This window comes from Rhinolophus hipposideros (genome assembly GCF_964194185.1).
Source record: "Rhinolophus hipposideros genome assembly, chromosome: 22".
NCBI classification, from domain to species: Eukaryota; Metazoa; Chordata; class Mammalia; order Chiroptera; family Rhinolophidae; genus Rhinolophus; species Rhinolophus hipposideros.
Genome location: NC_138068.1, coordinates 3844304 through 3864415, shown reverse-complemented (window position 1 = coordinate 3864415; position 20112 = coordinate 3844304). Strand labels below are relative to the sequence as shown.

Genomic DNA, 20112 nt, shown 5'->3' with positions numbered 1-20112 from the left:
TATTTAATCTTCACAATAAACAAGGCTGTTTGAATGCTTAGATCTCTCCTAAGTGAGAAATCATGCTGCACGTCCTGATTTAATCATAGTGAGTTGCCAAAACTTCTTGATACAGTCACCATTTATTGAGCACGTTCTATGCACAAAGCATTTACTAAGGCCAGCAAGGGGTAAATTCCCAGTACATAAATACCGGTGAAAGCACCTATCCAAAGTGCGGTCTCGCCTCCGGACTCACTTTCCCTCCTCCTGACAGGCACTGTTTTGGAGGCCGCTTGTTAACCATGCATTTACATAAATATCGCGAGGAATTCAATGGTAGCAGTGTTTAAATTTTTAAAACTAAGGATTCTGATACTTAGCTAAGCTCAGTGAGTCTTTGTTCTTCAAATTTTAACTATTTTATTTGTTTTCAAGTCCACAGTAAGAAATATGTTTAATATCACACACACACACACACACACACACACACTCCATGCCATCTTGGAAACCTCAGTGGCTCTTTAGAGAGTCATTCTATCCATTTCAACTTGCAGTTTCTTGAAGTTTATGTATCTGTTTCTTGAATCTCAACTATGTCAGGCGTCAGCGTATTTGAAGGTGCCTAGCCATTGGATTTGGATGATTAGGGTGTGGTTCCAAGAGTACAGCTTGGCCCTTGGCCCCAGAAGGCTTGTTGTCCAGTAGAGAAGACAGAATCATCTCTGGGCTCTTGGTTGCATTGAGGAGCCTGGGAGACAAAGGACTTCTCAGGAGGGCGCGCTCTGGGTGATGGGGAGAGTAGGAGACGGTAATGGATCTGGGCCCCAGCCCAGGGCGAGGCTTCTGAACCTGTGTCCAGGAGCCCCCAGGGTGACCAGCATGTGTTTGGGGCGACCACGGCTGCTCAGAGCTGCTCCCAAAAGTACGAGACTCCAAAATTAGTGGGAAGCCCTGCCTGCAAAGGCCCCTGGGCAGAGTGGTCCCTCAGAACGCGCGACGTGGCCTGTACACCATGTCTCCTTTCTTGTCGAGGGCTGGGCCAGGCCCTGATGTCTGAGGTGGCCCGTGAGGTCAGTGAGGGCTGTTCGTTGCGGAAACACGGGTGGCCATCAGGGTGCTGCTTCTCCATCCGTCTTCCTGCTCCTGTTTGGCATCTTAGTGTTAGTAACTCTAGTGTTACACGGCCCTGTTGGGCTGTTTCTGTGGCCATGTGGTTTGGGCATGGGCGAGGACAGACCCAAATGTCCTAATAGTTTTACTAGTGCGCCATTTCCTGGACACATAGGTTGTTTTTAGGAAGTTTTCTCGTGATACCATCTATTAAAATAACAACTTCTATAGTTTACAAGGGCAGGTAATGTCTGGATTACCAAATTATCTCTTGGTTCTTTGGGTGTAATGTTTAGGCAATCATAAGCCAGAGAACTCTTTCTTTCTGTTGGGCAGATGTGCCTGATGCTTTGTTTTGACACAGACTACGCAGCCAGTATCTGCATCTCATAAATACTCCAGAGAGGACCACAATTAGGGCAAAGTGTGGAGCAGGAGTTTGAACGTTAAGTCTAAGTGATGTTTCCAACTGGGGCTGGCGACGTGCTTTAAATAATTTGTGTTCTGATCATTTAGGTCTCTCTTTATAGGGCATCTTTTATGACCAAGACTGTCCAGTACCAAAATGAGCTACATAAATTCCTAATCTGGGATACAGCTGGACAAGAACGAGTAAGTCGCTCTTTCATTTACTATGTGTTTTTCTGAGGCCCAAATTAAAGTTCCAATTGAACTGTCCATGTACCTTGTCATTTCACGTTACTCACGTCTCTTCTGCGTACCGAGACACATTTGTTTCCGTTTACATAGACCAGCCTTTTTCTTTTCAATTAGAGCCACAAAGTCCACTGATGGAGAAAGTGATAATGGGCACTGAGGGCATTTTTATACTTTTTAGTGTCTTAAAGTAAATGCTGACTAACAGGCCTGATAAAATCCCGCTCAGAGCTTTGTGTGTAATTTGGGGCTCCATCCTCTAGCAAAGATATAAAAGAATTAGTGGTGGAAAGGGAGAGGTAAGCACATCTCATTTATAGCCGCCTTTTAAAAGCTAAAGAGGGAACTTTACAGCATATAAAGTTGGAGATGTAAGTGAAATGGATGAGCTAGCACAGTGCCTTGCAATAGGTACTTAATAAATGCCTGATGATAAAATTGTCCAAGATGGTTATCTGCTTACGAAAGAGCCTGGAGCGGAATAGGGCCTGGCCCGCTGCATCCCAGTGCAGGGTAGGATTTGGGGGGGCCCGCCTAAATCAGGCAAGAGTGGGAAGGTGGGGAGGGGCACAGACACCTGTCCGCTGCTTCCCTTTCCCGCTGGTGGGCCCTGAGTCTGATTTCCCTGTCGAGGTGTGTCTGGCAGACACCCATTATTCAGCTGCTGTTTAATTTTGTTTTCAAACAGTACTATCAGAACAGCACATCTGATGGATGTGCAGTGCTGTCTGAAGCTCTTAAAAGTATACCCGAAGTAATCAGGAGGAATAGTCTGTCATCAGGGGCTTACCTAAGACAGCAGAGATACTGTGTGCAGTATAAAACCCGACAAGAATCACCACAGACAAATGGGGGGAAACAAAACAAGCTATTTCTGTTGTCCTAGACGTAGACACCACACATTTGTACAGATTTAATGTTGTACGTTTGCTGTTTGGTTTCTTCTGGGATTCTTTTTAATGCTTGATGTCACACCCTGATCCGATTACTCGTGTAAGACATACCCGCTTAGTCTCCCCGTTCCCCATCTTCTCTTTTGTTGGCGGTGTGCATTTAGAATGGAGCGTTTAGGGCAGCTAGGCCATGCTGGCCCTCACTCTTCCGTCCTCCCCAAGTGTTGCTTCCCACAGAGCCTCCCGAATAGAGCTATAGACATGACTCAGGTGTCTGTCCTAAGAGCCAAGAATGTGTGCGGCTCTGCATGCTCGTAATACATGGGCCCTTTCACAGAATCCCGAAATACAAGGGAGTTACCCCCTCCCTTGTATTTGATGATACAGCAAAACCCTCATCCTAAACAATCATGTAGATTCCTTCATGCTTCAAGTCAGAGCCTAGCCTGGTAACACAATGATGTATAGCATCTTTTTCTAGACCATAAAGAACACAAGGGTTGTGCCTCTCCCCTACTGCTGCCATAATAGTGGGATTCTGTAAGTTTTGTAATTCACTGGTTCCTGCTTCTTCCTTTCCTCACTTCTGATTGATTCTGAACCAGGAATAGTTGCTCTAAGATGCAAATCTGCCTCACCCCTACCTGAAGCATGATCTCTTAGCTGGGGGCTCATACAGGGTATGTAAATTAGACGAGCAGGCAGGGGTCAAGAGAACTGGCCAGCAGAACCCGTCCATGCTGGGAGACCGGCGAGCAGCCCCAGCTGGTAAGCACTCCCTCCAGCCAGCTGTTGCCCCACAAGAGTACATGCCAAGGTCGCCAGATCACCATGTTTAAAAGAAGCTAAGCATCTAACAGCGAGTCACAGATCATTTGAAATGCTGTGAGCATCATCCAGGACAGCTCTGTGAGCTCTGGCTGCTAGCTGGTCCTGGGCAAAGCCTTCGAGGTCCTGCCCGTCCAGCCGCAGCCACACTCCATCTGCACCACCTCCCACCAGGTATCCTCTAGGACCAGACTGCCTCTGCATCCCCAGTGCGCAGACAGTTTCATCCCCTCGTACCCATGTGCTGTTGCTCCCCCTGCTTGGAGCACCCCCCGCCCACTGTTAGTCTAGAAAACTCATAGTCAGCCTTCAAAACCCTCCTCTGATGTCACGTCAAGGGGGGCTTTCCTAACCATCCCGCTGTCCTCCGATAAGTACCCACATTGCCATACGCCCACTATGCTCACTCCCGAATCCGGGATCACCTTTGATTCTTCCTCCCCACAGCCCCAACGTTTGCTCCATCAGCACGTCCTGGCAGTCCCATCTTTCCAGTGTGTCTCAGATGCGTTACCTTCCCTTCATCTCCACTGCTGCATTCTGCTCTCAGCCCCCACTCGCTCTCACCCACGTGTTCCATTAGCCTTTTAGCCAGTCTCCCTGCTGTCACTCTTCCCAGCCCCACCACCCTACATCACGTCTCCCCACAGGACCGAGAGGAATTTCTTGACAACATAAATCAGACGCTGCTTTATGATCTTCGTACTCACTGCCCTCAGTCACTGCCGCTGGCTCTCCTCGGTGCCGTCCCGGTCCACCATCCCTCTCCCTTACTGAGTTCAGTTCCTCAGACTCTGGCCACCAGGCCTTTATACACGTCGCTTCTTCTGCTGGAACTTTCTCTTCCCTCCACTGGGTGACGGCCAGTGATTACTCACCAGCCTTTGGTCTCAGGCTACCTGGTGCACCTTCAGAGCGTACCCAGCCCCATCCATACCTCGACAGGGCCCCATTCGTTCTCCACCACTGGCCCTGATCTTCCTCAGACCCATCATCCGACATTGTCAGTAGACTTCAGTCTACTTACCTGTAGCCTCACCGCAGACTGTGGGACCACAGTGCCTGGTTCCGGCTGTGTTCTGGGGCCTGCAGAGTGCCTGCCCTACAGCTGGTGCCCACATATTGGGTGGACCAATGAGCACATAAACTCTTCGGCATATTTCTGTGTGTCCTGAACCATCCATCACCTGTTCTTTTACTTGTTTATCTGCTGTTCGACTGTAAGCTCTTTGGGGGCAGAGACTATTCATGCCTGTGCTCTCAGCCCCTGGCACACAATGTTGATGCCAGTGGATTTATGTCGACTGATTGCCAGCCCTACTTTGGCACATAGAAGGACAGACCCTCTGCCTACTTTTACCTTGTGAGTATTGCATGCCTCGAATTATAAATTTCTGGTATTTGCACATTTGTTATTCCGTTCTCTGTGGTAATAAGATTCACTGTGGAACCGAAACTCGTCATAAAAGGAAAACCGTTTTAATAAACTGACCATTCAAATATCTTCCGCATTTTGACCCTTGCACCTGTTGCTGCATATAATTTTGACAGACGGGTTGTCTTCCTCATAACCTGGTTGGAATTGACTGCAAAGTGATTTCATTGCATCAGTGAAAGTGATTTTTGGAGAACGTTGCAAATGTCATGCAAAGCCAGTGATGGTAGGCATCTTGTTAAATGAAGAGAAAAGTACTGATCAGGATGGTGGTAGAAGTGCTGCAGAAGATAACAATTTGTGTATCAAAAGATGAAGAGGCCTGAGGAAACTGATGGAGCCCTCAAACAGTTTTGTAAAAATTACTCTTTTTTTTTGACTAGGAGATTCAAAAATGAAATAAAAGCTCTCATATTGCATTAGTATATAGTTTTATCAGAAGAATCACAGTCAAATTATTGATCAGCTTTGATTCAGTATTCCTTCAGGAAACTAGCTCCTGGTTGCAACGACAAACCTAAGATTTTTCAAATACCAGATAAAATGAAACTTGTTTTCATAATTTTAAATTTGTTTTCTCAAGATAGAGCCTTTGTCAGACCTTTTTTCCCTATTATCTACCCTTAATAAATTCATTTTAAGGGACATTTTCCCACCAATCACCCTTCACTAACAAGGATTCCTACATTAGTATGGGGACCGTGCACAAATAAGCACCACAAATACATGTCGTAAAGACGCCATAAAAGTGGCACCAAGAATTCCAACAGTTGGTCTGGGATCGTATAAAAGAAAGCTGCTTAACCAAAGTCAAGTAGACACTGCATCCAGTCCTTAAAGACTTATGGTCCTGAATCTTAATGTGGTTTCTCTTGATGACTGTTTCCAGAGGTGAGAGCAACGGGAAGGCATGAACTCGTTTACTGTTACAGCAGTCACGTGAGGAATCTTTCTCGGGTCTAAAATCAGGAATAAGTAGAGTAGTTTAGTGTCATCAAGAGCTAAGGTCAGCACGGTGGCCTGTGCGCCAGATGCGCCAAATCCAGCCTGCTGCCCGTTTTTGTAAATAAAGTTTTATTGGAATGCAACCACCACTCTTGTTTGTTTACATAGTATCTATGGCTGCTTTCGCTCTTTAGTAGCAGAATTGAGTAGTTGGAACAAAGACCAAATGACCCACAAAGCCTAAAATATTTACTATCTGGCCCTTTCCAGGAAAGGTTTGAGGATCCCTGATCTAGAACAGATTTGGTGCTGATGTCCCTTGAGTTTCTTTTTAAGCTGCCACCTTCTTTCTTCACACAAAAGGACACAAAGAGTTTCAGTGTCAGTAAGGAGGAATGCCTTGTAACGGACTCACCCTCCCACAGGCAATGGTTGTATGTATAAACTCTGGAGTATACATTCAAACAACGGTCTGACGGCCTTACCGAGCCACCAGATGCAGTCAGAGACTGAAAAGGGAACTCGGGTGGCTGATGCTCACAGATTTGTGGCCTTTCCCCAGAGGGCACTGCCCAGTCCATGCGGCACCAGGTGACTAGGACCCCAGCAGAAAGCCCACCCTTTAGCTTGTAGAGTTGGGGACAGACACTAAGGCTGCCAGAGCAACTGAAAAAACAGGAGGCAAATCCCAGAAAAGATGGATCCAACAAGGAGGGAAGCCCTCAGATCTGTTTGTAAATTCCCTTCAAGTCTTTTCCTGACTCCCAAATTGTGAATGAATGCACAGGGGCAACACGACAGGACCCACTAGGAAGCAGCAGCTAGAGGGATGGCAGCACTGAGTGCAGTCCAGTCCTGCCACGTTGGAGGGACTGGTAAACACCTTCGGCTTCCAGTGGAACTTCAGAGGACCGTGCTTAGGAGCAGAGACCGTGGCGGAGGACGAAAGGCAGACCCGCATCAACCTGCCCTGACCGCATGTGAAACCACCCTCAGGATGAGTACTCAGCAACCGGACCTTCCTGCCCTCAGAAGATAAAGATCGTTTCAGTGTGCACACAGGTTGAAGGGAAAGGAGTCTTATCTACTTACTACAGATGGGGAATCTCCCACAGAATGGAAAATAAAAATCAAATGGAAATGCTAAAACTGTGATACCTGAAATGAAAAATCCACTGGATGGGTGACAAAAATTAACCAATGAGAAGAATGGAGAAAGAGTGGGAAAACAATGAACATAGTCTCAGTACTGTAGGGGCAAATTCAAACAATCTATCATTTGTGTAACTGGAAACCCAGGAGTGAAAGGAGACCCAGGACAGGAAAAAAGATATTTTGAGAAATAATGGCTGAAAATTTACCAAATTTGATGAAACATACCAACTCACAAATCCAAGAAGTTCAGCAAAGCCATAAGGACAAAGAAAACCACATCTTGTTATACCCTGTTTCCCTGCAAATAAGTCCTAGCTGGGCCATCAGCTCTAATGCATCTGTTGGAGCAAAAACTAATATAAGACTCATATATTAAGACTCATATTAATTTCTGCTCCAACAGACGCATTAGAGCTGATTGTCTGACTAGGTCTTATTTTCGGAGGAAACACGTTATCAGAAAACTGCCGAAAACCAAAGCTCAAGAGAAAAAGTCCTGAAAGCAGCCAGAGGTAACAGACACATGAGGTACAGGGAACAGCAATACGAGTGTGAGTGGTGGCTAACCTCCCACGGAAGCATTGGAGGCCCGGTGACCGTGCAACCGTATCTCTAAGGTACTGAAAGCAAAAAGAGTCAGTCTGTCAATGTGCCAAAACGACCTTTCAAATATGGGGTCAAAGGAATGGCACTTTTAGAAAACTAGTGGCCAGGGAGAGGCAGCAGCAGGAGGTTTCTCAGGTTGAGGGGGATGACACCAGATGGTAACTCAGCTCCATGGGGAGAGGAGTGAGCACTGGAAATGGGGAATGCAGAAGACTATCGTTTTGTCTTCTCAGCTTCTTTAGAAGACTACCAGCTGTTTCATGCAAAAATTGTAACATTGGATTGTACAGTTTCTAGTGTGTGGAGATTTAAAATACTTGACAACAGTAGTACATAGGACGGTGGGATAAAAGAATTAGACTTCCACCACGCTCTTAATGGTTTCCCTGAGGTAGTACATTTTAAACTCTAAGTAGACTGGAAAAATCTATGTAGTTACAACAGCAACCACTTAAAAGTCATACAAGAAGGTATAGCTAAAAAGCCAATGGACAAACTAATATACTAAAATGAAATACTAAAAATATTCAGTTAAAGCAAAAGAGGGGATTAAAGGAACAAGAGCCCTTTTCTTAGTGGAGCAGATATAAAGCAAATGGCAAAATGGTAGACATAATATCAGTAAGACCAAATGTATCAATAAGTACACTAAACGTAAAGGAACTGAACGTCCCACCTAAAAGGCAGAGGTTGTCAGATTGGATCAAACATCAGGGTCAGACCATGTGCTGCTTAAAAGAGGATTATCTTAAATAAAAACGGGGCGGCTTGAAAAATAAGAGAATGGAAAAGGAAACCATTGTGGTTCCATCAGTGGCAATAAATTAGATTTGAAGACAAGCGTTATTATCAGGGTTAAAGAAGGGTCTGATCAGAGGAGCGTGGGGGAATGTTATGTTGATAGAAACGTTTTCTGCCTTGGGATAGTGCTTCATGGATGTACACATACCCATGCCATTTCATCCAAACTTAAGATATTTATTCAACTGAAGACCTCTGCACGTCTCTATATGAATGTTACCTTCCCAAACACCTGCAAGGAAAGCTAAGGTGCGTGGCCTTTGTTCCCTGTGGGCCCATTGTCCTCCGCCATGGCAGTCAGTCCAGTCTTTCCACCCAGCAATGCACGTTCCTCTTCTGTACTGTTTTCTTGTTTACAGCCTTTATTTTCGTTCTTCCTCTCTAAGATGTCCTAGTATATTGTATTGGAAGCTAGCAGGCTTTCACCCCCGAGGCAGGATCTTTCTCACAAAGACGACTCAGGCTTCCTGTGTGTGGCCGGCCACCTGAGTCTGGCTTTCGTGCGGCATCATCCCATTTGAACAGTTCTAACCCACTTGTCCACCGCTCATGCTTGCCTGCTGTGTGCGGGTGCTGGCCCCAGGGAAAAACGGTGTACTAACCAGGCTGGCTGTCTTCCCTCATGGAGTCAGTCATGATTTCACTTTCTTCCCTGAAACTCGAATTCATGAGGAAGTTGCAAAGCCAAAGGTTAAGCCCCTGGGCTAAGAAGTTGCAGACTCCTCCTGTGTGTGAATTGTTCTGCGCCCCAGGTGCTCCCTTCTGGGGACAGCTCCTTCCCGAGCTGAGGGCTCAGCCACCAGAACCGAGAGCAGGGTGAGTCCGGTGGGGTCACACTATAGGTGGGGATCAGGTGCCAGAGTTGGGGCGTGAGACGAAGATTAAATACAGGTGAAATTCTTGTCTTTGAGCATTGCCATCACACTCCCTGGCAGCACGTTCCGTGCACATTCCGAAGGCGCAGGAAGCCCAGGAAGTGAGAGCAAGTGGGGGCACAGCTTGATCCTTTCCATCGTACATTCCAGTAAATCAGCCTCGCTGTTCAAACTGTTGTTCCTCTGCCTTTCCTCCCTCTGTGTGTCCGGTGGGGAAGGGTGGTGGGAAGCAGCTGTGCATACAAAGTTAAATTCATGTAAATGAGATGAGATGTGCCCCTCGCTTGGTGTTGCCGCCTGCACGGAGACATCAAAAAAGGGAGTCACGGACTCACCCAAGTAGCGAATGTGACCATGGACGCAGGAGACCAAGAGCTGGTCTCTGTGGTACAGTGGCATTTGGGTTAGAGGTCATCTTCACGACACCCAAATGCAGCCACTTCTCTGGAGAACTCGTTACAGCGTGATGTTTACCTCCTCAATAGTTTGGAAAGCCAAAGTTTAAAGGCCTATTGAACAAATGAATTGGGGAATTGGAACACTGAGTTCAATTAAAAAGCCGTTTTAGCTGAAATAGTTGTTTACAGCACGATATTTAATGCAGTAAAACTGTATTCTGAAGTATCTTCTGAGAGATTTTTCAGTATGACTTGAAAAGTTGTGCTTTTGGTAATCAGTGTGTCATTTGCTTGAAAGCATCATGTCATCTCTGGGTTAAGAGAAAGATTACCTTTTGTGCAGGGATAATGGGCTTAGAAGTCTAGTAAGAAACATTTAACCACCTTTCCCCATTTTGTTGTTTCTTTCCCCCCTTCTCTGCAGTTCCGTGCCTTAGCACCAATGTACTACCGAGGGTCAGCTGCAGCCATAATTGTTTACGACATCACGAAAGAAGTAAGCCTTCTGTACCCTGTCCTTTAGACTGCTTGGCAACTCTCCTGGTGGCTTAGCTCTGCAGTGGCTCTCCTCCTTTGTGTTACAGGAGACTTTTTCAACATTAAAGAATTGGGTAAAAGAGCTTCGACAGCACGGCCCACCTAATATTGTAGTTGCCATTGCAGGAAATAAGTGTGACCTTATCGATGTAAGGTAAGTTATTAGACCAGGAGACTACAATGCTGGTTCTGTGTTCCTTTCCTTACTGAGCAATATCCAATATAAGAATCTTGCTTTTATTTTATCTCTGACGTTGAAAAATTCCTTTCCCATTTGTAGTTGGAGTCCTGAAGTTGCAGGGTAAAATTAAGAGTTCGGACATTTGGAGCAAGTTAGATTATGTATATAGACCGGTGTGTGATTTATTTAAACATTGGTTGCATTGAAAATGACATTTTCTGAGATGAGCATAGCCCCCAGCTCCCATGACATGGGAAATGTTAATGGGGAAAGCGTATTTTTAGGAAAGCGCACTTAGTGGCAATTTCTGTGGACCACTTCTGTAATTCCCAAAGTGTGGGGCTTTACTTCTGGGGGGGCGGCGGGGGGGAGAAAGCCCTGCCACCCCCTGGCCACCCCACCAGGTGCGTTTTGTTTAGCCCCAGATGTGGTATGATCCTGAGGATCGGGTGGAAGGGCTTCACCAGCCGTTCCTGACACCCTTTGTCATCATGAACCTGCTGAATCCCTGGGTGGGTGGGGGTAACTTTACGTTCTTGACGGGTAGCATTTCTGATGTGCAACTGTCGCCTTCCAGAGAAGTCCTGGAGAGAGACGCCAAGGATTACGCCGACTCCATCCGTGCAATTTTCGTAGAGACCAGCGCGAAAAATGCGATAAACATAAATGAACTCTTTATAGAAATTAGTGAGTATCTGTGCCTTACGGCTTTCCTCTGTGCAGGGCAACATGAAACAGAATTATCTTGTGGGATAAAATTCCCTCCGTGTGCTAGTCTAGTCTCTGGTATTGTTGTCAGTGGAACGAGATTTGAGACTGTCAGAGGGACAGCGGTTTTCCATCGTGTGGTAATTGCTGGAGAGCTGCTGCCTGAGGATGTGGCCCTTCTATTAAGAATGCTGCCGCTGAGGAAATAGTGCCCAGGGCCCCGAGGTCATCTCTCCCTCTTTCTCTCTTGATGTGTTTCAATTAGTCATCCAAAGCCATTGCAGATTAGCAAAATAAATACGGGGAAATAAAATGCATGTGGGATTCCACTGTAAGCAAACCCTCAAAAATTAATACTAGGCGAGTAAAAGGTGAAGACCTCGTTCCCCACCCCTCCCCCTTCCCTTTCCAGAAGTGTTAATATGATGACACTGGATGGGAGAGAGGCTGCTGCATACCTTTGGGATCCTCTACAGATTGTATCTATGTTTATTCATTTCATTCAAATTCATCAGAATGTTTATTGAGGACTGCTCCAGGCTCCGGGGAGACAGCTGAGCAAGGTAGGCAAGGCCCCTAAGTTCCTGGAGCTAATGCTCCTGCAGGGACAGTGAACACAAAAATAAGTCAGATCCTTTCAGAAGATGAGCAGTGAGAAGAAGAAAATAATATGGGACGGAGTGAGAGTGTCTGCAGGTGCCCAGGGAAAAGGCCTCTCTGGAGGTGAGATATTGGAGCTGAGATTGGCCTGAGCTGGCCGTGCAGAGAGCGGGGCTTCACGTTAACTGAACGTGTCGGATCTGCGGGCGGAGAACAGGAGAGAGCCATCCAGGCACGTGTCGGGGCTGGTGAACTCACTCATTAGGCTTTGTTGTCTGGGTGGCTGTGAGATTGCTGCAGCCGGGTGGGCCTGGCCATCCTGTGGAGAAGGGGGCATGACTTGCAGCGCCCCTGGGATGGGGGGCGGCAGAAAGCCCTGGTGCCCCTGACAGCTGACAGGTGTGGGCCCAGCTCCCACAGTAGGGCCACCCTGGACTTGAAACCTCTGGTTGCCCCATTGCTGGAGTTATTTTTGTTTTATTTTTATTTTTTGATGATTTTAGTTTGTTCAGAGAAGCAGAGATATGGATTTTATGTAACATGTCTCATTGGTTCGATGTGGCCAAATGTAATTCAGATATTTCCAGAGTACTGTACAGCCCTGCCAAGCCCATCTGCGGCAGGTGTGGCCAGCGGGCTGCTGCTTTTTAGCCTGCAGTCCAGCCCCTTCGCTTCCACGGTACCGTCATGCTATTTCCTGTCTTCCTGGACTGTAAATAGCAGTTACCCAGGTGCTTTCTTGCAAGGCAACGTGAGGCCGGTCACAGATTCTTCACAGCTCCAGCTAAAAAGTCTATAAGTGTGTGGTGTCATGAGTGTGCTAGAATTATTCTCGCTTTTCAGTGTTGAAAGCGGGCAGGTAGTGAACTATACCAACAGTGAAAATTCATATATCAAAAAGAGCACGTACGTACTCATTTTAGCTGAAAAATAAAAAATATGTGTTCACAAAGATTAGAAAAATTTAGAGATGTAGATTGAGTTTATCATTTACTGGTTGTTGTAAAACTGCGTTAGCACCGTGCCTGCCTGCTTGCTTTTTACTGAAATCGAAACGCTCCTGTCAGAAGTATAAAGCTCAAGGAATTGTCACACTAAGTACACTGCTGTCATCCGCACTCACGTCGGGACCCAGGGGGTTCAGCGCACGTTCACTGCCAAATGGTTCACCATGGTGGTGCCGGTTGGCACTCGCACCAGTGGGGTGTGGGGATGCCAGTCTCTGTTCTTCTCGTGGGGGTAGTGACCTGCATCTCCATGGCATAAATGAAGTTGAGCGCTTTTCCAGGTGTTATGTTTATGTACCACCAGGGTAACCTCTCCTGGGACATTTTGCCTGTTTTCCCATCGGGTTACCTGCCTTTTTTTAAGGTTCATAGTTTACTTTGAATGTGAGCCAGTTGTTGGTTATGTGCGCTGGAAAGATCTGCTGTGTGGCTGGACTTTGAGGTTTTTGTTTTGTTTTGTTTTTTACTGGGGAAGGGGAACAGGACTTTATTGGGGAGCAGGGTGTACTTCCAGGACTTTTTTCCAAGTCAAGTTGTCCTTTCGATCTTAGTTGTGGAGGGTGTTGTTCAGCCCCAAGTTGTTGTCCTTTCAGTCTTAGTTGTGGAGGGTGCAGCCCAGCTCCAGGTCCGGCCACCGTTGCCAGTTGCAGGGGGCGCAGCCCACCATCCCTTGCGGGAGTCGAACCGGCAGCCTTGTGGTTGAGAGGATGCGCTCCAACCAACTGAGCCATCCGGGAGGCAGCTCAGCTCAAGGTGTTCAGCTCAAGGTGCTCAGCTCAAGGTGCTGTGTTCAATCTTAGTTGCATGGGGCGCAGCCCCCCAACCCCTGCGGGACTCGAGGAGCTGAACCGGCAACCTTGTGGTTGAGAGCCCACTGGCCCATGTGGGAATCGAACCGGCAGCCTTCGGAGTTAGGAGCGTGGAGCTCCAACCGCCTGAGCCACCGGGCCGGCCCCCTGGACTTTGATTTTTGAATCAACTCCTTTGATGAACTGGATTTTTTAATCTTAATAGAATCCCGTTTGTCCTTAGTTTCCTTTATGGTGAACATTTTTTGACTCCAGTTTAAGAAATCATTGCCTGTTTCTAGGTCATCAAGATGTTCTCTGCTTTTTTCTGCAAATGTTTCAGAGATGGCTCTGTTGTCCCAGCTGTATTTCCAGTATCCATTTGTTGAGAAATATGTAATGACCAGAAGCTTTAAAGTTTTTAAATGAATTGGCAGTTTATTCACAACAGCATGGGGAGGATTTGAAAAGTGGTGTTAGGACATAGTGGGGGCCACTTTCTGGTCGTGCGGACACCGAGCCGTGTCCTGCCCACACAGGTTTGCAGCTGCTCCATGCTGGAAGCTCTCGGCTTGGCGACCAAGGATCTGAGAGCTGGCAGAGTCCATGTCAGCCTTGTTCTTGCCAAAAAGCGCGTGCCAGGTCATTCCGTGTTTTCAAAATACCTCAGTGCAGGTACTGTGCTAGATAATCCTGGAAACAGAAAGATGGAGAACAGGAGCTCTCCCGGCGAAGAGCTAAGAGTCGAATTTGAGGGGATAGTTGCGTAAACCAACACCTAGCAGCATGCTTCTGACGCCCTGATTTGATTTCAGTGTGTGAGGTGTTGGAGAGTTCCGAAGGGGGAGTGCGTCAGGAAAGGCCTGTGTAAGAAACAACCCTGAGCTTACCAGGTGGGGACGTGATGGGTCGTCTACGGTTTCTCAAAACTGACGTTATGCTTTATGGAGCAGTAAAGTGAAACCTGGTCATTCTCACACGTGGTTGGTGGCAGAATGAAGTGGCGCAGACTCTTCAGGGAGCAATGGGCAGCATCTGTCAAAATTGAAACTGCGCATCCTTCCTGCACGTGTGCTCGGTAGACCCGGGAATACAGTGTATGTGTCAGATAAACACCCAGGAGCAGAGCAGCATGCCCCCGCTCTTCCACTCCCGTAACTGGCCCCACACAACCACTCAGGTTCACAGAGGTACTTTCTGCATCGTTCTTAGTAGCATCCAAATATTAGAAACTAATGAAATAATATCCCCATTGGCGGGGAATGGTTAAGTAAATGACGGTATATCCATAGAATGCAATTTCTCAGAGCTCTGCCAAAGCGTGCAGCGGCTCTCCAGGCACGGTGGTGGGAGGTCCCCAGGACATAAAATGAGAGCAGCGAGGTGGGAACAGTGTGCAGTTTGCTCCTACCTGGGCTTCAGAAAGGGACAGGTACAGGTGCGTGTACCGTGCATGTCCATGCACACCTATGCCTGGAAGGTGGCCTCTGCCACATACAGGACAGTCATGTGCACATAAAGCTACTAAAACAAGACGTTTTTAACATGCATTGGTTTTTTTTTGTAGTAAAAAAGGTTGTATAAATGCTACGTAATATCCTTGTTTGGGCCCTGAAATGGAAACAGAATATTAATGGAAAAACTGGTGGCATCTGAAAACAAGTCGAGAGTTCAGTTAATAACCATGTGCCAATGTTGAATTCTTCATTTTGACAAATGTCCTGTGGTGACATGAGATACGAACATTAGGGGAAACTGGGTGAGGGGTGTACAGCAACTCCATATTATCTTGGCAACTTTTCTGTAAATCTAAAGTCATTCCAAAATTTAAAGTTCATTAAACTGTTTCTATTTTAATGAAACCTGTCAGATTGCATCTACAGAACGGTTGTGTCTGAGAAGGAGCAGATTGGGGAAGTTAAAGCTCATTCCCTTCCCTCTTGGTTTAGGTCGAAGAATTCCATCCACTGACGCCAACCCGCCTTGCGGCGGGAAGGGCTTCAAACTTGGAAGACAGCCTTCAGAGCCAAAGCGGAGCTGCTGCTGACTGAGCCTCCCCTCAGGCTCCGGCCCAAGTAGGTGGGCCTGACAGCGCACAGCGGGGTTTCACCTAGCCGGGCTCGGGTCTCCTTTGCAAAAACAAAGTCAGAAATGGACCAGTTCTGTTTCCTCTCTGAACACTGAGCAGTAATATGTGTGGACTTCTGTTATGTAAAGACTTTGGTGTACAAAGGGACTACACGGTCGGCTTTGGACTTCGCTGAAAAGGAACATGTAATTGTATGGAGGGTAGGATTAAATTGTGGAGGAGTTTTGTAATCAAGATTTTATGTAACATTTGTAAAGAGAAAATTAGCACTTTCGTGGTTCTTGAGGGGGGAAAAAGACTTTGTGGAGATTATAATTTCTTTGGTTTCCCGTTACCACTGTTATCCTTTAAAATGTGGTAGGATATCGCTAAGTGGAGGGATGGCAATTATTATTTGGAGGTAAAATGGGTTATTTATAGGACTGATGGAAGTGATTTCATCCCCTCCATCTCCAAAGCACTTTTCATTGAATACATTAGCCCAGGATACACACAGTAAATTAACAATAAGAACAGATGGTGGCTAACCCTAGGTTTGCATTCTGACCTGTCCTGTACATGTCACCAAACTCATTATTGGCACCTTTTTTAATAAGCTCTCATGATCAGGATGGTGGTGGTAGAGGAGCTGCCTGGAATAAATTGAATTGCATATGTTTAAAATGACTCACAATGGTTTAAAAAGGAGGAAAAAGAAAGTGAAGAAAGTGGTGTAAATGCTGTCAATTTTTTATTTAACCCAAATATTTTGGTGATGAAAACAGTTATCTGTTGCTTAGCGTATGTAAAGTCGTAGTCTATATTTATGAGACCGTTGCTTAAAAATTATTAATTATGTGAATACATTAATAAATTCTATGTTTCATCCAACACTCCATTTCATCTTGCACGTCTGGCCTGTGCCCGCCCAGTTTTCAGCCTGTCCACAGGGGACTCTCTGAAGCTCACTGACGCTGTGCGAAAGCCTGGAACACTCCGCTTACAATCTACAATCTTTACAGATTTCGCTGCCTTCCCTTGTACCCTTCCCCCCAAAATCCCATCTGGAAATCATGATACAGACATATGGCACTTTGACAAGCCTGAGTGGCCCTTCCTAGCCTTGGGGTAAAAAATGAAGCTCCGAGCGCAAGCCATTTACCTGGTCTTGGTAATAAGTTTCTTTCACCTTTTACAGCAACCTCAGACCGACTGCTTTAAGAGAGCTTTCCTTGTTAACAATTTAGCTTATCTTTCCGTTTCCTTTATTTTCCCCTGCCTCCGTTAGTGGTTAACACTCTTTTCCCTCAGGGAGCCTAATGAGGTTTTTAATGTAATCTAAAAATAAAGCACTGGAGTGAAGTTGGTGAAAATTTGTTCCTGGTCTAATTTGGCACCCCTCCAACCTGAGTATTGTAAGGGAAGGAAATTTATAAGATTAAATAGGAAATGAAACAGCTTGAATTTCAAACTAAATTGTGTTTTCAGAGCTATCCTTAAACTGAACAGTCAAAACTTTTAAAAATAATTATTTCTTTGTGCACCCCACTTGATGTGGGTAGATTTTAATGGGAAAATTATAACTCAGATTAAGTAAAAAACGATTCCCTTTTCCCTGGTGAATATCTTAAGCATTTGAAATTGTTTATTTTCTTATTGAAATTATACAGGAGGAATATAGTTAGTGAAATTTCTAACGTTGTTTTGTTTAAAATACATGTGGACTCTCTAACCCCCTAGCATCTTGCTTCCTTCCCAGTGTGAAATTAGCAAGCTTTAAGAGAAACCAGTGATTCCAGGGATGGGCTCTACCTGAAGGTGCTTTCACTTTATTTCATATACGTCCAAACAGATCGGGGCCTCCGGCCACTGCTGGGGTTTAGCCCTAGCTTTCCCACAGCTGGGCCTCAATCTCCAGGACAACAAAATAAACACAAGAGTTGCTTCACTCACTACTGAAGAGGCGATGCATGTGTGTCCCTTTCTCTCTTATTTTACCAAAAGATGACGCAAATCTGTGACCTTCACAATATTCCCACCGAAGCCGCCAGTCCATGTTGATGATTTCGTGGTGTCTGGGTGCACAGGGAAAAGCAAAAGGCTTCCCTGCCTCTAATCCTGTTGTGATACTTACTGGATTTCGCCCCAGACAGGTCCATCCCTTCAGCCCTCTGCAGCTGGTCTCCCTTCGTGATTTCTCATATGCCTTCCTGTAGGTAGAGAGTGATTCTCTTCGGGTATAGCCACCTGTTTTATTAACAGAATGAATGACATATGGCACGATCCTTCGTGCATTTCTGGGGCTTCTTCCCTCATTTTCATCAGTCTCAGAAATTGACATGGCACTACTTCTCATGCAATATCTTTTTAATCCTCAAAACAACAACAAATGGCTATCTCAGATCCATGATCCATACTCGATGAAACGGGAAAAATGTTTTCATTTATTTTGTTTGCTTATAAAGTGCAACAATGAATGTTAAAGTCAGGAGCAGGGTTTGACTTGGAACACGGTTTGGGTACGAACCTGACAAAGCAATGCTCTAACACACATTTCACATATCCTTCAGTCTTATTACTCAGGAGAAAAAGCTAAATTTCAAAGGAATCGAGATATAACCCAGCCATAAAAATCTTCTGTTTGGTTCCCTTATCACACGGGGCCACTTTTTAAAACTTTTGGGGACTGAAAAGAAAAATCATTAATTAGCCGCAAGTATATATTGATTCCTCTCAGAGAAATTGAAATAAGCTCTTTGCAGGTGTCCACTCCTAGTAACCATTGGTCACCAGAAGTCTCCTTTCACACAAGTGTTTTTCTGATTCTCTGATAACTAATTAACTGTCATTGGGTGATTAAAGGAACAAAGGAAGAGTGTGATTAAGTGTCCTTCGCTTGAATTTCTCTTTAAGGAGTGACTAGGGAGAAGTCCCTATGGCGGGCCCTTCAGGTGGCAAGGGAGCTCTCCATCACCTGTTTCTCAGCCACGGTCAGGCTGAGCTCTCCTCAGCAATGGTGGAAGAAAGGAGAGTGTTGCTTTCAAATAACACGCTTCCTGTTGTCCATTTATGATTCTGTTTGAAGTGCCTGAGTGCCTGCCTCCCGTGTACATGTACTGCCTGGATGCCTCCCCGTCTCCGAAATGATCGAGCCTTTTTTATCAGAGGCTTCGTCTCCTCCTCTGCGTGGCTTGGTGTCCTTCCTGAGCTGATCCATTGTCATTTCTAAATATATAAAGAGAGAAAGAAAATCACGTTTCATTTCAGAACTTCTCGTTTGCTTTTGTATTCTCCAGAAGGAAAGTAGGTCTGGGAGACCTTGTGAATTCAACTCTGGGAGATAACGTAATGAAAATGTCCTTTAGCTAGCTAGCTGTTCCATGGTTTCACTGGAGATGTCACACCAGAATACCTGTGCTTTTTGAGCATTGTGTTAAAACGGGCAAGTTGGATTCAGATTACACAGCACTAATTGGCGTGTTGGCCTCAGAGCTTGAAAAGGCATTTGTTCATTGTCATACGCATCTTTTATATTCTGAGAGTTGCAAAAGATGTTATTATATTAATTCTTAGAAGCGTTTTTCACTGTTTGAGATCGTGATTCATGGCCCTCAGTGTGTAAGATACGGGCGCACAGTATATTATGTATATGACAGAGCCCCTACACATTCAGGTGTCTTTGCAAGAACCTGTCTGTGTAAGTGATGAGAGAATCTGTTCCTTGTAGGGGAAAACGATTGCAAGTCCCTTAACTCTGATCTGTACTCGGTACCTGCTGTAGAACATTTAAGGGGGGGAATGACAGCCCACAAACTCAGGCTAGCTCTCCTCTCTCAACTCACTAGTCTGCAAATGCTCCTCCTGACCCTTCAATAAAACTTAAATGACAGTGATAAGTTAGACATTGTGAACCTGTGAAAAACCTTTGTGATTTAAATTTGGAGGAACCAGCAGCATGATTTCTGGTTACTGTTCAAGAGATAGCTCACCTCTTCACAGTTAATATTTTTAAAGGCAGAAATGGAAGGTATGGTTAAGGGTCAATTTGTTACTTTATACCTGCTTTCAATTAGCTTCATCCATCAAACATTGAACAATGATTCAAGCTGTATGTTCAGGAGATAAAAATTAGTCCAAGCCACAAATGTATCCAGGAGGTAAACATACTGTATAGTTTTAGAAAAGGGAGGTGGGGGTGGGACTTAGCCCAGGACTGAAAGAAACGACCCTCTGCCAATTTCTCCTGAAGGCACAGTTATTTGGTTTGACTTCCAGTAACAGAAATCCAGGCAATTTGATTATCCGATTTGCAACAGACATTAATGGAATTCTGGGGCACTTGTCCTGTTTTATGTGCAAATGAAAGTCTAAAAAATACTAGAAGGGTATTCCATTTTTTAGGTGCCTCCACTTTTCGATCCCAGAGAATGATAAGTGACAGACCCGTTGTGGTGAAGTTTCATTAGACATAATGAAGAAAGTGAATGAATAGAACCAAGAATGTCCCTATTTCTCAGTTTGTCCTTCAGGATTCTCTT

The 20112-nt window shown here is 45.5% G+C and overlaps 1 protein-coding gene across 1 annotated transcript in view; it reads left to right on the top strand.

Annotated features, from left to right (window-relative positions):
* RAB22A (RAB22A, member RAS oncogene family) overlaps positions 1-16467 on the top strand; it is a 39082-nt gene extending 22615 nt beyond the window's left edge. Inside the window, exons 3-7 of the mRNA XM_081033425.1 lie at positions 1623-1704; positions 10110-10181; positions 10270-10376; positions 10981-11090; positions 15456-16467. Of these exons, the coding sequence (XP_080889551.1) occupies positions 1623-1704; positions 10110-10181; positions 10270-10376; positions 10981-11090; positions 15456-15553 (469 nt within the window). The 3' untranslated portion in view covers positions 15554-16467. The remainder of the gene's footprint in view (positions 1-1622; positions 1705-10109; positions 10182-10269; positions 10377-10980; positions 11091-15455) is intronic.
* The last annotated feature ends 3645 nt before the right edge of the window (positions 16468-20112 follow it).